Genomic DNA, 16,287 nt, shown 5'->3' with positions numbered 1-16,287 from the left:
AGAAATCAGAAATTGAAATTTGGATAATTGGAACTAGAAAACTTGTCCCAAAACTTTCTCCGGGTCAAAGTTGATGGAAAGCGAAAATTTAATTTTTTACTCATCTATAATTTAAACACAAATAGTATTTGATATTGTAAATGTGATTTGCTGAAACAATTGAAATTTTCGGACATTAAAATAGGGTCAAAAGTTGGAAATTTTTGAAATTCGGAATGAAATTTTTTTCTCCAAAAGAATAGTTGAAATCCGAAAATCTAATTCCAATTTTCACCCCTACTCCAAGTTATACATACCATCAATTGTATTTCCATGCCTGTAATTAACACACACATGTATATCTAAATGTCTGTAAGATTCCATGCATCTACACACGAAAGATGTAATTCGAGGAGTAGGTGGAGTCGAAGATGTAGCACGAACAAAACAACTAGATGGAGTCGAACGCGAACTTGCTAACATCAATTATTTTTTGTTTTAATTATAATTTCATAGAGAAGACTGTTCATAATTCATGCACACCTAAATAAGTAATTAATTTACACTTTTTTCTCCTTTTGATAAATCATTCAATACGTACATGTATTTATACTATTCTTCTTGGTTATTTACTTAGTAATAGTATAATCAATAGTAGTTTTATGGATTGTATGATGTAATATGATGATAAATTTATTGATTTTAACTTGCAAAAGCACTAATAAAACGTGCAGCAAAAACAAATCAGAGCTGGGTGAGGGGGTGGGGGGTGAAGAGATGGGGGTGTTCTATTTACAAACCAAAACAAACTCAAAATCACTATAAAAATCAATAATTCCACATCGTAAAACCGAAAAGAGAAAAAAAACAAAAGAACGAAAAAAAAAAACCGGAAACCACAAAAAAAAAAAAAAAAAAAAAAAGAAAATGTAGCAATCTCCATGTTAGAACATCAAAGATACTACAGGAAATGGTCAGTGTACTAACTTCTAATATATGTTGACATATCCTTGAAAAAAGAAAAAGAAAAGAATAAATCCTATAGGGGCACAGGTCAACGGTCATCTCCGGGTCAACGCAATTTTCGCGTGCTTTGTCACCATTGATCAATACTCCCTTCCCTTGTACTGCATTTCCTACACAATTGAATTGTACAGAAAAAAATCCTTGTTATAGTAATTGTACTTCGAGTGAGTGTTACTCATTTTCCCACAACGATGCAAACGTAATAATACTAAAAACGCCTTGTTTGGCAATAGGATTGATAAGATTGATTGGATTAGTTAGGATTAAAATTGTCTATGGTAATACAATATAATATCAATACGTTGTTATCGTATGTCTAAAATTAGTGATTATACAATCCTTATATTGGGTAATATCTGGGGGTTGGGGGCACTAAATAAATCTGGGCCTACTTTTTATCAAGGGTTCAAAATTTTCAACCTCAAACATTTGGCAAACCTGGATTATATTATCTATAAAGCCCTATCACAATTAACAAACAAGGCTTCACAGTAACAGTCTTGTAGTAGAAATAACACCGTACGTACAGACAAACATAGGACAGTTAAATTATCTTACCTGCGGGTAGGCAGACATGTACAAGACTGGTGGTCGAGGCTGTCCAATCATCATCTGCTGCCCATACTGCATCGTGAATTTGAAAAATCCAATTAAACTTCTGTATTATAATACTACAACTTAGGCAAATTACTACAGGCAGAACCACATAGTAAAACAAACCTGCGGTCCATTTGGATGATAATATTGCTGTGGCATTTGTCCACCCTGTGGATTGAACATAAGAGGCTGCTGTGCAGCAAACGAAGGCCCCATCTGCAAAATACACGATTCCCCACGATAATTAAAGCCAGAATAGCAACAATAAATTACAAGAAATTATACTTTCTTAGCAGTAACAACTACAATGAATAAGAAAGTGTTCCGATAGATTATGATCCTTCTTCTCATTATTTCATTAACGGGTAAAAAAGGTCCGACATTCTACAACCTATCTTGCTTTTCCTCTTCATTTACTCTCTTTTTCTTATCTCATTATTCGATGGGTACCACAAATAATTTATTTTTACCAAACGGGAACTTGCATTATTTTCTATAACAAATATTAAGACCTATGAGTAATGTAGATATTTTATTTTCCATACTTTTCCGTTTTTTACAACTGCAATAGAAACTCCATACTTACCCCAATACCAACAGGCATTCCATGCATCTGAGACACAGGTGCCACATTAGCTGGATAGTAGAATGGACTATCAAGAGCTGGAGAAGAAGGTCTCAAAGATGCCTGAGTTGGGACAAAACTCTTTGCATTCGGATTGAATTTAAATTCCTGCCACGCAATCAAATGGCAAGAAAATAATTAATTTAAGCAGAAACATGGTTGAAAAATTAAATTTTCAATTTCTATGATCCCACCTTGGCATTCGGATTCAGGGACGACTTTTCTGAGGACAAGGAACTAACAGATGGACTGGGCGAAAATCCTCTGGTAGCGGAAGTTGAAACAGCGCCTCCACAGTCGGAACTGGATGATGCAGAACTACCGGGTCGGCCAAGATTAGTTGCGGACACTTGTATTTTGGAGGGTATTGGCTCCCCTGGCAGCTCATTAGAAGAATTCGCTTTTTCCTGACCTTTGGATGATCCAAGTGATGGATCGAATGCTGTAGCATTTGGAGACAATGCAACCTTATCAGAGCTTTCTTTCTTTAATCTCAATAATGAATCTGAATCAGTGAACACAACAGTATTAATGTTAACTGAATGAATGTAAGATGAAACAACGTGGCAGAATCAAACACCATCCATAACGAGCAAATCGAAGATGCATAACACAACGTAGTGATTCTATAAGACATTAAAAGACTCATGTCTAATTCCAGCTCACTGCACCTAATGTAGATCTTAAAAGATCAATCAGTTACATAAAACAAGATCTCGAAAGATTAAGGAATTCAATTTATTTTTTCCTGAACACAAATGATACCTAATGTTTGCACATTCACCACTGCAAAATTTTGGAATTTTTAAAAAATTGAAGATCTTGTCATCGGCAACCAAGAGTAAAAGAGTCACATTACGAATAGTACATGATTTGAACCACCAAACATATCAGATGGGCAAAGAAGATTTTCTTTTCCGCTCGTAAAAAATGACAGCTTATCAAACATTTCTAAAGACAAGAGAAATAGAACAACCACGGTCAATCAATAGAAAAATAACACTCTTACTTATCAGCCCTTTCACCTTAAAATTAGAAAATATAACTGAGAGAAAATGTCACATCCAGAAAAACAAACAGTACTATCAGGAACAGACGTAACCGCACAAATACGGCAATTTACTCACCCTCAGATTTTGATGATCGACTCTTATCAAGTACCTGCAGGATAAAAGAAATGATTGTGAGGAAGTAACTTTTAACAATGAAACCGGGCCAACCACAGAGCAGTAGAAGAAAACTAACCAATTGCTTTTCTTTATCCTCCTTAGAGTAACTACTTTCGGCATCTCCACTAAATTGGTTATCATGAACCCTGAGAGAGAAGATATAACCCATTTAGGTACTTGGGGGAACTTCTTGATTAAAAATAAGAAATATCATCATCTCAAAATTCATAGTTTTTATACGACTTTCTTATTTGGTTTGTTCATTAAATGATCCATAATACCAGACCACCATTATTAGATATTAGATGATAGGGGAAAACACCTGCTTGCATCAATCAAAGAGGACTGTTTATGAAGCTGTTCAGTTGGCAGCTGTGGACCATGATTAATAGAACCTGAATGATAGCTATCCCTGACCAAAGCAGTCAAAGAAGACTGCACGTCGCCCTACAACAAGAAAACAAATATTAATGATAACATATAGATTCAATATCCAACAATGAACAGCAACAAACTTAATAAAAAGCTTGATGCAAACAAGGGATAAAAGCAATTCAAAAAATTAAATACTGTAGATAGAATAGTGACATGGACAACTGGAAGAAAACCCTTCAATCATGCTGATTAGTTTCACAATAGAATACCTCACCAATCCCTTTCAATGCAAATCTGCTCACACTTAACTCAATAAACTGCTATTACGTTTACTTCTTTGGGAGGAAATCTCATCAAAGATCAAGAAGAAGCAACAGTATAGATGCATGCATTATCCTAAACACAAGAGTCACATGATAATTCTGGTATTGCAGTCTGAAAGTGCATTGGAACCAAATTATTAACGAAGATAAAAGAAATAGCGAATTAAAATTCAGAAACTCTGGTGGATTTTTAAACTAACTATTATGAACAGCTCCAACGATTCCAACCAACAAAAGGTCTATAGAATAAATCGTTTGCCGCACATAATAAACTATGCAACTTGAGTTGTCCTTCTCTTTAAACATTTAAAGCATCATTGAAAAATCAAGCAAAACAAGTGGTTAGGAAGTACCATAAGAAAAAAAAAAGAGAGAAACACCTAAAGCGGGCAAATATTATGATAACTATTGACTCTCTGCTTGACAATAAAGAAAAACTACCATTGATAGAAATCTGGAGGACGTTTGAGTTCCATCACTAGTTTTCCTGATACTCGTGTCTGTCAGAGGTTTGCCAATAACAGAACTGGAGACACCTCCAAATGTTTCATCATTTCGGGAATCTAACAAGATGTTCTCAATCTCGTCATATCCACTGTCATCAACTATTCCCCGGTACACTGAAGAAAATCGTGTTTCTTCATCAACTTCAAGATCTCCATCAAGTTGCATACCTCTCTCCTAAGATAACAATACAGTTAGAATGAAGGAAAGACAAGACAGAAGGCGAAAAATTGGTAGTAAGGTCTCAGTCTAACCTCTGCTAAATGAAGATCACGGGTTTCCTCGCCCTCAATCTCTCTAGCAATCCGCATAGCTTCTCTTTCCAATTCTCTCGTCTGAGGGCCTCTCTCGAGCTTTGTTGTGTAAAGTTCCTCGTTGAAGGTGCTCGTCACTCCAAACAAAGCCGCATTTGCTTCGAACTGATCCCAGCCTCTGATGCATAATTACAATAATTGTATGAGTCAACACGGTATCACATAAACAAGGATGTCAAATCACAATCATAGAACTTTGCCATGCGAGAAATGACTATTCAACAAGATGAACACAACAATAACTTATCCATGGAGTATAAAGAAGTTACAACACCAACTACTACATGGTTTACTCTAAAGGGAAATCTCTGGTGTTATCCTAATGATCATGTCGGCTAGAAACAATCATAAAATTTTATCTGAAATTCAGAGAACATATGTAATTCCCAACCTATTCCAAGGGTTGTTGAATATGTCATCCAATCCAGCACAACTAGGATCATTTTCATCAGGCATCCAAGGCTCCAATTCTCTCCCCGCATCTACATGACGGGACTGTGATATGTACGAATCTGTCATAATCTCTTGCTGCTTTTCATGTTGGAGCTCGTTTGTCAGGCCATCCCTAGTTACAGGCACTCCCTGTTCCAGTTCGACAAAGAAGCTAGTTAATTACACAACTTCCAATAAAACTATCATAGGAAACAGCAATTTCATAATGCTGATTCAGCGACCCAAATCTAACAGCAAAAGTAACAAAATAATTCAATGAAAGGACATAATAACACCTTTGCTATCACTTGTACAAGATCCTTAGCTGGTATGATAAAAGTTTTAGCAGGAGGCTTGCTAGGAAAGTCCAAAATACTTTTCTGTCCTCGAGAACCATCTTTAAGTAAGTGAGCCATTTTCAAAACAATTCCTGCAACACAAAAATGCATGTCAAAAGAATATATATATATTCTTTTATATATATATATATATATATATATATATATATATATATATATATATATATATATATATATATATATATATGATTCAAAACAAGGATATATCGAGCTATGGTACTCTTATCACAACATCACCAAAGAACAATATATCAGCATACCAAAATCCTCTGCATTTGTCGCGTGAAATATTCCAGAAAATATAGATCCATCCAGGACCTGGACTTCCACTTGATGCCCGATGAGACATGTAGTCAAATACATTAATCGGTCACGTGAAGGTGATTCAAGCCCCCCTAATTTACCAAAAATCAATTAAAATTCGGAATACAGAAAAGAAAATATTAGAGTTGTTACAGTTTAGAGGGGTGAACTCTTACCAAAATTAGTCCTGCTATAATTTGTTTTACCGCCCTGAGACTTATTATCGGACCTAGTCGCAGCATCTTTTTCAACTTTACGGCGGCCATATCCATTAGACGAAGAAGATGAAGAAGAGGAAGATCTGGGCTGCGCAACTTGCTGCATATTCATCTTCAAAAGATGAGATCAAGTGTATGCAGAATGCAGATGACTTAGGCGCTGCTGGTTCAGACAACTGTAAAGGTAGAAAAACTGTATACAGATTAAGTCTCTGATGAGGCACGTGGAAACTCGAATACAAATAACATAATATAAAACTCAAGGCATGCAACAGCTCTGTTTGACAATAACGAGAAATTTTATGTTGCTGGCAATTTACTGCAGATACTAAGCAACACAAACACGTGTATTCCCTTTTAGATCAGGCAAACAGCCCAACCCTCAACCAACTCTAGGGCGCAGAAACTAAAATAAAACTCGTTATCTTAACATACTTCCAAAACGATATGACAGCATCTACAAAATTGGCCAATGATAATAGTCCTCACCTAAATATATATATAACAACAATCCCTCAACCCAGGCAACTATGCGCACACCGTAGTATAATGATCAGAAATTTTCGAAGTGTTCTCTTGCAACCAAATGTTAGAAGAGAAAGCAATTTTCTATTGATCTGCCTTCAATGACACTAAGATTTCACGGCACTATGAAATATTCGAGTGGGGCACATTCATGCTCATTCAGACTGATTCAATATTCAATCAAAAATTATAGAATTTAAACTACTCGAATGAAAACCCAAAAATACTATAACTCAACAGAAAAAAGGTCTTACATCCAACATGCATCAACAGACAAATATCCCACATTCATCCACCTACTCCACTGAGAAAAACTATGCTATTTCAACTTCTTCAAAAAAAGGTCTACAAGTAACAATTAACTCCCACCATAAAAGAAACAAAACAACTTTAAAAAAAACGGAACAAGTAAAGCTAACCATTGTCAATAAGCAAAACGCAAACAACAAATCACAGATTACTCAACTATTCACATGGCCCAGTCACAAATGAACACATTACACGCAATTTCATCATGTTTATAATCAGTTACGGCATTGATTAAAGCTTAATCAAACGGTAGAACATAGAATCAACTACGCTTGACTTTAAACAAATCAATAAAGGGGAAAAAAACCCTAGAAAAATCCTCCTCGAATGCCCTATGATCCAAACGTTCAATAAACATACGGAATCTACATATTGCATTCAATAATGGGGAAAGAAGCTCACATCGAATACAGAGAGAACGAGAGAGGCGGCGATCTGAGAGAGGGGGCGAGGGGGCGCAATCGGTATTCGGTACGAAACGCTGTCGTTTAAGCTATTGTTTTCGGGGTTACCGCCAGACAAGAACAGCCGGACCAGAATCAGAAAAATGAGGAGCTAATGAAAATTATATTGTTTATATATCAGATTGACCCGATAACCCGACCCGTTTTTTAGATTTTTAAGGGTAAAGGTTTTGAAATATATAATATATTTTTAATATTTTCGTTTTTTTTTTAATCACTAAATAAATTATTTTATTGGAAGAAAACAACGCCATAATTGTCATTTTATATTCAATAATAGAGGCAAAAATATAAAATGATACAATTAATTTACACTTGAAATGTATTAATAATCTCAAATCTAAATAAAACACAATATGAGAGGAATTCTTGCACACGAGTTGAAATGTGACTACATTTTTAAATGTATAGGAAAAAAAACTGAATCAAAAGGAATATGTTGACAATTAAAATTGAAAATTAAATCAAACTTTTCGATGCTCAATTTTGAGATCGTTCGTTAAAAATTCATTTGAGCTCGACTCTATGATTGGATTTTTTTAAGGCCATCGACGCTTATTCACTAGTCAAATATCAAGTCAATGAAATATTTAGATTCCTCCTTCCAAAGGAAAAGGAAAAAAGTTCTTAGATCCTCACTTATGTGTTCCAATAATAGAATCTTCTTAATTCAAAATTATTTTATCTTATCACCTTAGTATGTGTAGGGATATAACATTTTTTAAATTATCAATATGTTAATATTTAATCATTGATGATATTTGAAAATTATATCAACTAGTAACTCACCCGTGCGATGCACGAGGTCAATTTTAAGTACAAATTTTTAATGACTAAAAGACGCCAATGAGGTAAATCAAACACATTTATGAATGAAAAGAGAATGTTAATGCGATGCATGGGGTAATATAAAAAATAAAAATATGAAATCGAACGAAAACTTTGAATAGTCAATAGTTGATACATAATACGATATCATCTAAAAAATTTAAAAACTATATCAATTCCATTTATTTAAGTACCAATATAAACAAAATAAATGATAAAAGAAAATATAAAAAATGAAAATTGTGATATATAAAATAAGATACATTATCTGATCCAAATGGTACAACTATGTCGTCCAATACACTCGGATCCTTAACAAAACTTAATTATCAAAGTAGTGTTTTACAGCACATCCATTGACATCTCCTATAACTCGCTTTGCGAGTAACATACACATTTTTCATTGCTCAAATGCAATCAGTGATACACATTACTGAAACATAATCACTTAAAGGTGTAAAAAATAAATACAATTTGTACTAAATCACATCGATTCTAGAAAAAAACAAATTCAATGGAGTAGACAATAAAATGTGCGTAAAGTGCAAATAAACTAAAATAAACTAACACGGTAAAATAATTATATATATATATATATATATACACACACAAATAACAGATGTGCATTCGATTCACAATATACAATTTTTATGATGTAAATTCATATTCCCTGAAAAAAATCCTTGTAGATAATATTGCAAGTAATATTAGTCGTCTATTCCGGCTTGATGATATCTTTATGTCACCTCTACTCTTAATTCTTCATAGTGTGACGTATAATAGTTCATGCCACCTCTACTCCTAACTTCCAAGTTGCAAAGTATAATAGTCCATGCTACTTCTAATACAATACTTAATATTAATACTAATACTAATACTAACATTATTATTAATAATACAAAAATCAATACTAATATTAATATCAATATTAAACCAATATCAGTACCAATATCAATACCCATATCAATACTAATATTTATACCAATACTAATACCAACATAAATACCAATACCAATACCAATACAAATACAAATACCAATACAAATATGAATATCAATACCAATATCAATAACAATACCAATACCAATAATCATACTAATACTAATGTTAAAACTAATATTCATACATATACTAATAATAATATTCATACCCATACTAATACTCATACACGTACACATACTAAGACTCATAATAATACCAACATTGATACTAATACTAATACTAATACTAATACTAATACTAATACTAATACTAATACTAATACTAATACTAATACTAATACTAATACTAATACTAATACTAATACTAATGCTAATACTAATACTAATACTAATACTAAATACTAATACTTAATACTAATACTAATACTAATACTAATACAAATACTAATACAAATACTAATACTAATACAAATACTAATACTAATACTAATACTAATACTAATACTAATACTAATACTAATACTAATACTAATACTAATACTAATACTAATACTAATACTAATACTAATACTAATATTAGTACTAATTAATACTAACTATTACTAATACTAATACTAATACTAATACTAATACTAATACTAATACTAATACTAATACTAATACTAATACTAATACTAATACTAATACTAATACTAATACTAATACTAATTCTAATGCTAATACTAATACTAAACTAATACTAATACTAATGTTAATGTTAATGTGCTGATGATGCTAAAGTATAGCTCACCTAGGATGATGTAGAAAACAAGCAGGGAGAGCAAAGCTGATCAATAGCTATTCAACTCGATGATCCTGAGGTCCCTACAAAATGAGCACACGTGAACTAAGCCGGGGGTTGATCCGGCGGAAACCCCTCCGACGCTCAAGTCAGATGTACGGATCGTAGAGAGAATAGAGAGAATAAACTCGTGGTGGATTATCAATAATGAGAACGTACCTTTACAAAATGAATAAAACTTCTATTTATATGTCGTTGATTAAGTTGGGCTTATTTTGTTGGGCCTAAGCCTTATTTTGAAGGAGCTTGGGCTTTCGTGTAATGGACCCACATGTATGTGATTGGGCTTTCTTGTAATGGGCCTAATTGGTAGATAAATTTGAGGGCCCATTGGGTCGGCCCATTTAGGTATATCATTAAGCCCCCCAACTCTCGATTCGAGACGGGGACGTGTGTAGAGGGATCCGGGTCGTGTCGAGAGTTAATTGCGGCGTTGATTGAATTGTTTCCGTTGGTGGTGAATTAATTCCTTAATTTAAATAAGGAATAATTGTATTTATTTGGCAGCGAGGTATATATTTAAGGGTTTTAAATAATATACCAGGGGCCAAATAAATATACTCCTTTTGTGTTGGAAAGAATTTAACTTCAACTCTTGCGTAATAGATATGGGTATGTATCTTTAACCTTAGGTCTTCTTCTGCTTTCTTTTCTTTTATTTTATATCGGTAGAGTAGAAATTTCTTGTTTCTTGATTATTTGTCGGGGAAAAAAATTTTCCCATGTCGAACTCGGGTAATTCGAAATCTCTGCGAATCAAACTTCGAGATCCGATGGAAGGGGGGAAGAAAACTTTTGGTACCGTAGGGTTGGAACGCGAGAAGGTAGTAATTTCGGATCCGAAAATCGGATCGTCGTCATGTAGTGCCCGGAACGAAAGTAGGAGTATGGTGGAGATCTGTGGCTCAGCAGAGGATGGCTTAGGGCAAGCCGTTTCCAATGGCGGCTTGTGTCTGGGTGGGACTTTCGAGGTGAGCCGTGGAGGAGAGAGGAAGAAGACGGCTTGCGTTTCTACCGAGGGGAGCCGTGGCTTGGCAGCTGTATGTGGAGAAGCTCACGCGCGCGCGTCAGGCACGGATGCCAAGGGACGCGCGCGCGCGTCTGCTAGTGGGGGGGTGTGTTCGCCACGTGAGTTGCGCACGGGGCTCGAGGCACGCGCGAGCGTGGCTGAAGCTAGGCAGGAGGTAGGGGCGCGCGCGTCGCCGACACTACCCAATGGTGCAGCGCGTTTGGGGCGACGTGCGCGCGCGTCTAGAGAGAGAGAGGGTGCGTTTGCAGGTGGGCGTGGAGAGCACACGCGCGCGCCAGACGTGGTGTTAGGTGGACGCGCGCGCGCGTCGGCAACACTGCCCAGTCTGGGCGCGAGTTCTGCGCGTTCCAGCGCACGCGCGCGCGCGTCCGATCACATTGAGGGCGCGTCCGGGGCGCGTGAAGAGGGTTTGAAGAGGATTTTGGCGTGCGGAATTATCCGGAGGCGTCGGGCGACGATGTGTTGGATGTTGTGCCTTTGGATCATGATTTTAGCGAGATGGTACGTGCTTGGAGTGACGATTTAGAGTCGAATATTAATATTTGCCCCACTATTGATGAAGCGGATTCTAGTAGACGTCGCCGTGTCGTGGATTTTGGGAGCGATAGTGATGATTCGCATCAAGTTCCTTTGGCGAGTGATCCGGCGGTGTCGAATAGTGAAGTTGAGCTGACAGATGAAGAGGAGGAGGAAGATGATATTCCGCCAGGTGATATTGAGATTGATAAGAGGAAGCAAAAGAGAATTAAGCCAATTAATTTGGACTTAGTTGATTTTGATAGTGTGTTGACGGAAGAGCATCTGCACTCTATTCGTCGTTTATCTGGAGCGCCAAGTAACGTTGAGTTGTTGTTGCCGCGGAAGGGTGACCGTTTGTATTCGCCACCCGATGGATTTCATACGGTGTTTTTAGGTTACTTGACGTGTACATCTCAGATTACACCGCATCCGACCTTGTTGAAGGTCTGTGAGGAATTCAAGATTGGGTATAGTCAGCTAACGCCCAGTGCTGTTCTGATTTTCCAGGCGTTTCATTTTAGGGTGGCTCGAGTAGGTCTGCCTGTGTCTGTGAGTTTATTTAAGGCGTTATTTACGTTACATCGGCCCAATAAGATGCCTTTCTTTTGTTTTCATCCTCGCGTTCATTACCAATTCGTGAAGAGTGTGAAGCTATCTTTGGGGAAATGGAAGACCTATTTTTTTTACGTGAGGGCTCCCACTTTTGACGTTCCCGTAGTTTGGAATCCTACGTGTGAGAGTTTCGCTATAACTGCAAATATGGCGAAGAGGATTGAGGAATCTGGGTTGTGCGATGTGGAATTTGATCCTAGGAGTTTGATACCGACGGTGGAGGGTCAGCATCGTATATCCTTTTGTTGCCTTGAGTTGCTTTTTTTTTTTTTTTTTTTTTTTTTTTTTTTTTGTAGTTCTTTGGTCATGTATACCTCATGTTTTTTATGTGTTTGTTATCTTTTGTAGATGGTGGTATCACTTTTGCGGCACTTCGAGCGAAGGCGAATGGGGCGTCGAAGAAGGCATCGAAGAAGGTTCCCTCTAAGTTGGGAGGTTCTTCGAATGGTTTGCCTCGCGAGGAGGTTCATGTAGAAAGTCCTCGAGTAGTAGCAGATGATCGTAGCAGTGCTGGCGTAGTGGAAGAGCGTCCACCGAAGAGGGATCGTGGCAAGGGAAAGAGGGTGGATACTGAGTATGTGGCTGTGCCTAAGCGTCCCCGGGTAGATCCAGAGGAGACTTATGCTTTCCATGGTGGAGGAGGGAAACAATTGTTTACCTATGGTGTGAATCGCGACGGTAAGGAGTCGTATTGGGATGTGTCGGACCATGATTTGCCTTTGTTGAGTACCGAGGGATTTGTTCGGGAGTATGATCGTGCTCGGATGTCTGGTAAGGGTCCTTCTCACATGTTGGAGTTAGCCGGTGGGGACATCTGTCGGGTGAGTCTTTGTTTACTTAAAACAAGATTAGGCATTACTCCCTCTCTTCCTTGTGTAAATTTTTTTTTTTTTTTTTTTTTTTTTTTTTTTTTTTTTAGTTGGTAGCGACTTGGAGATACCTCGTGGAGCACGGTAGGAATGCGGAAGCTAGTAAGGAAGAGGATCGGGCTCGAAGTCAAGCACGTGAGGATGAGCTTCTAAGTCAGTTGGAGGAAGCGCGGTCCGATCTCGCTCTACGCTCTGATGAGCTTGCGCGGAGGACAGAGGAGCTTGCTGAGAGGACGGAGGAGCTCGAGGTTATCCGGGGTGATGCGAAGGCTTATAAAGATGATGTTCATAAGTTGAACGAATGCTACGATCAGCTCAAAGAGAAATATGAAGCTGAGAAGGCGACGGGGAAGAGGTTCCTCGCGACATCCGGTGGTGCGGCTTATAAGGAGTCCATTGTGAAGGAGACTAAAGCTAGTTTCCGAGGTAGTGATGAGTGTGTTGCTATGATTGAGGAGCACGCATTGGCTGTGGTTTATAAGCCATTAGTGCGTGCTTGTCGCAAATATCTGCGCGATGCGGGTGGGATCAGCGAGGAAGTGATTCGTGGAATGGAAGCTGGCATATCCGATGAAGAGGAAGATGAAGTAGATGTTAATGGGACGGGCACAGAGGTCGTGAACGACATGGTTGCGGATGACTCCACCGTGGGTACGTCGTCCGCTCGCGGTAGGGGAGCTTAGACTTAGTTGCTGGGATTGTTATCCTTCTCCCCCCTTTGTTTTTATCACTATTATGGTTTTTTTTTTTTTTTATGGATTTCTTAGTTTGTTTTTATCGCTGATGTAGATGGGTATGTCCACTACTCTTTCATTTGATTTTCTGCCTTGTTTGACTTTGAAATTTAATATTTCGATTTATTTATTTTGACATTGTCAAGAATTATTGCGTTGCTTATATGTATTTACACTTAGCATTGTACGCGATGTACTTGAGGAGGGGATCAGTCTCCCAAGGTTTTTGTTAAGGGTCGTGCCCTTTGTTCGGACCGCTTGGGTCTTAAACATATTTGTCCGTGGCCACGTTTTAAAATGAATACCTCGTTAAACAAGTGAAGGGACTTAGATAATCCAGCTGGCCAGGCTATATGGATTATGTAAATCTCTCTAAGTGTTTATAGGGTGGTATTGAATTAGACTCATGATGAGAAGTAGTTCATATCGATGTAAAGGCACAAATAGTAAAACGAAAATTGTGATATATTTGATGATAGCAAAGGGGAATTGTTACATGCCTATGTGAGGCGAATGTAAGTAAATGACTAATGCGATGGGCCTTCGTGAGGCAAAGGTAAATAACTACTGGTGGAGCGAGAAAGAAAAAAGAAAAATTGACTTGATAAAAATTGTTCTAAGTGATTGTACTACACTTGTTCTTCTTCTTCCACGTCTTGGTTGTACTCGTTCGTTTTGCTGTGCTGATGGTAAAATGAATTCCTTTGGCGTTTCTATGCCTGTTAAATATAATTGAGAAAAAAGATTTTTGTCTAAGCATTTGTATTGAAGACTTAGTAATTGAAGCTGAGGGGATGTGCATTGCCGATCTACGTACCATATTACGGGGATGTTTTTTCTTCCTCGCACTTCGGGATATGAAATCAACTCGTGAGTTGCTGCGAGTTATTATGTGATCATGCCTGCTAGTGGAATTATTTTTTCACGTTAGTAGGAGTAAATAAGATCATCCGTGTGTTGAATGCTAGTGGAAGTATAGTTACCCTTGGCGATGTGGTTTGGAGTGTTCTCGCTCTTTGGGCCGTTGATTGAGTAATATGCATCCCCTCGTAATTGGCTCTCAATCTGTAATAAGATGGTGGGACGTAATTATGACTCGCTGATGTAAGTAAAAATTACTAGCCCCCCAGTTTAGGTGGGACGTTCACGTACCTCGTCGTGTGGTGGCAAATTTCCAACCATGTATAAGCAGCTTTACAAGACAATTGACGTGGAAGGTCGTGGAGCCTGCATGGGTGGCAATTCGTGAGTAATTTTCCTATAGAAGAAATATGGGTGATGATCTCAACTGATCTGAAGTAAGGTAGATGTATACCTTAGGCGTAGAACCGTTTGAGGTTCCCTATATTCCAAGTTCTGGGTATAGGGTGTCCGTCAGTGTTCTCGAGACGGTATGCTCCGGTGTTGACGACTTTGGTGATTTTATACGGTCCTTCCCACTTTGGGTCGAGCTTACCGATGGGGTGAGAGGCTTCAGCTTTTCGGAGAACTAAATCTCCAACTTGAAAGGAGCGAGGGCGGAGCTTTGAGTTATATGCCTTGGCCATGCGTGATTTATACATCTGTTGCCGGATGTATGCGACTTCACGTAATTCATCTACGAGGTCGAGGCTTCCCCGCATAGCCACCTCATTAGCTGTTGGATCATAGTTGGTGATTCGCCAAGATGGTTCTCCGATTTCGACGGGTGCGATAGCCTCTGTTCCGAAAGCTAGGTTGAAGGGCGATTCTCCGGTTGCTGCTCGTGGGGTTGTGCGATACGCCCATAGCGCGTTAGGCAATTCGTCCACCCACTTCCCTTTGGCACTTCCAAGCCTTGTCTTAAGGTGTTGGAGTATAGTGCGATTCGTGACCTCCGTCTGGCCGTTAGCTTGTGGATTTGCTACGGATGTGAAGAACTGCTTGATGTCTAGGCCGAGGCACCAATTTTTTACTTTGTCACCGCAGAATTGGGTTCCATTATCCGAGATGATGGAACGTGGGATTCCGAAGCGGCACACGATGTTTTTCCATAGAAATTGGATAACTTCTTCTTCTCGGATGCGTGCTAAGGGTTCAGCCTCCACCCATTTGGTGAAGTAGTCCACTGCTACAATGAGGTATTTGCGTCCTCCTGTGGCGGGTGGGAATGGTCCAACTAGATCCATCCCCCATTGGGCGAAAGGGATGGGACTGTCAATTGGTTGCATTAACGCCGCCGGCATGTGCGTGATATTGGCATGCTCTTGACAGGGCTTACACCTCCGGACGAATCTTTTCGCATCTTCATGCATCGTTGGCCAATAGTAGCCCTGCCTCAGTAGTTTGAGAGCTAAGGTTCTCCCGCTCAAGTGATTGCCGCAGATGCCTTCGTGTACTTCTCTAAGTACATAATCCGCTGTGGTCGGGTCG

The 16,287-nt window shown here is 38.2% G+C and overlaps 1 protein-coding gene across 4 annotated transcripts; it reads right to left on the bottom strand.

The window, feature by feature from the left end:
• Nucleotides 1-765: 765 nt before the first annotated feature.
• On the bottom strand, nucleotides 766-7,615 carry CID4 (CTC-interacting domain 4). 4 transcript variants are annotated; one of them, XM_012974547.2, is made up of 15 exons: nucleotides 7,461-7,615; nucleotides 6,183-6,400; nucleotides 5,964-6,098; nucleotides 5,641-5,774; nucleotides 5,304-5,494; nucleotides 4,853-5,030; nucleotides 4,536-4,775; nucleotides 3,719-3,843; nucleotides 3,473-3,542; nucleotides 3,355-3,388; nucleotides 2,422-2,732; nucleotides 2,189-2,335; nucleotides 1,726-1,818; nucleotides 1,564-1,629; nucleotides 766-1,115 (listed from the first exon to the last, which is right to left on the bottom strand). In XM_012974547.2, exons 2-15 carry the CDS (start codon nucleotides 6,334-6,336, stop codon nucleotides 1,086-1,088), a joined length of 1,908 nt encoding a protein of 635 aa, XP_012830001.2. In that variant the 5' UTR covers nucleotides 6,337-6,400; nucleotides 7,461-7,615; the 3' UTR covers nucleotides 766-1,085. The 4 variants fall into 4 exon arrangements, with proteins under 4 accessions (XP_012830001.2, XP_088672706.1, XP_088672708.1 ...); XM_088816580.1 differs by having other exon boundaries at nucleotides 6,183-6,417; nucleotides 7,461-7,607; XM_088816582.1 differs by having other exon boundaries at nucleotides 2,422-2,669; nucleotides 6,183-6,417; nucleotides 7,461-7,607.
• Between the last annotated feature and the right edge of the window lie 8,672 nt (nucleotides 7,616-16,287).

The sequence above is a fragment of the Erythranthe guttata genome, chromosome 4, assembly GCF_056151865.1.
Source record: "Erythranthe guttata isolate IM_541 chromosome 4, IM_541, whole genome shotgun sequence".
In the NCBI taxonomy this organism is placed as follows: domain Eukaryota; kingdom Viridiplantae; phylum Streptophyta; class Magnoliopsida; order Lamiales; family Phrymaceae; genus Erythranthe; species Erythranthe guttata.
This window is presented reverse-complemented; position numbering and strand designations above follow the sequence as displayed.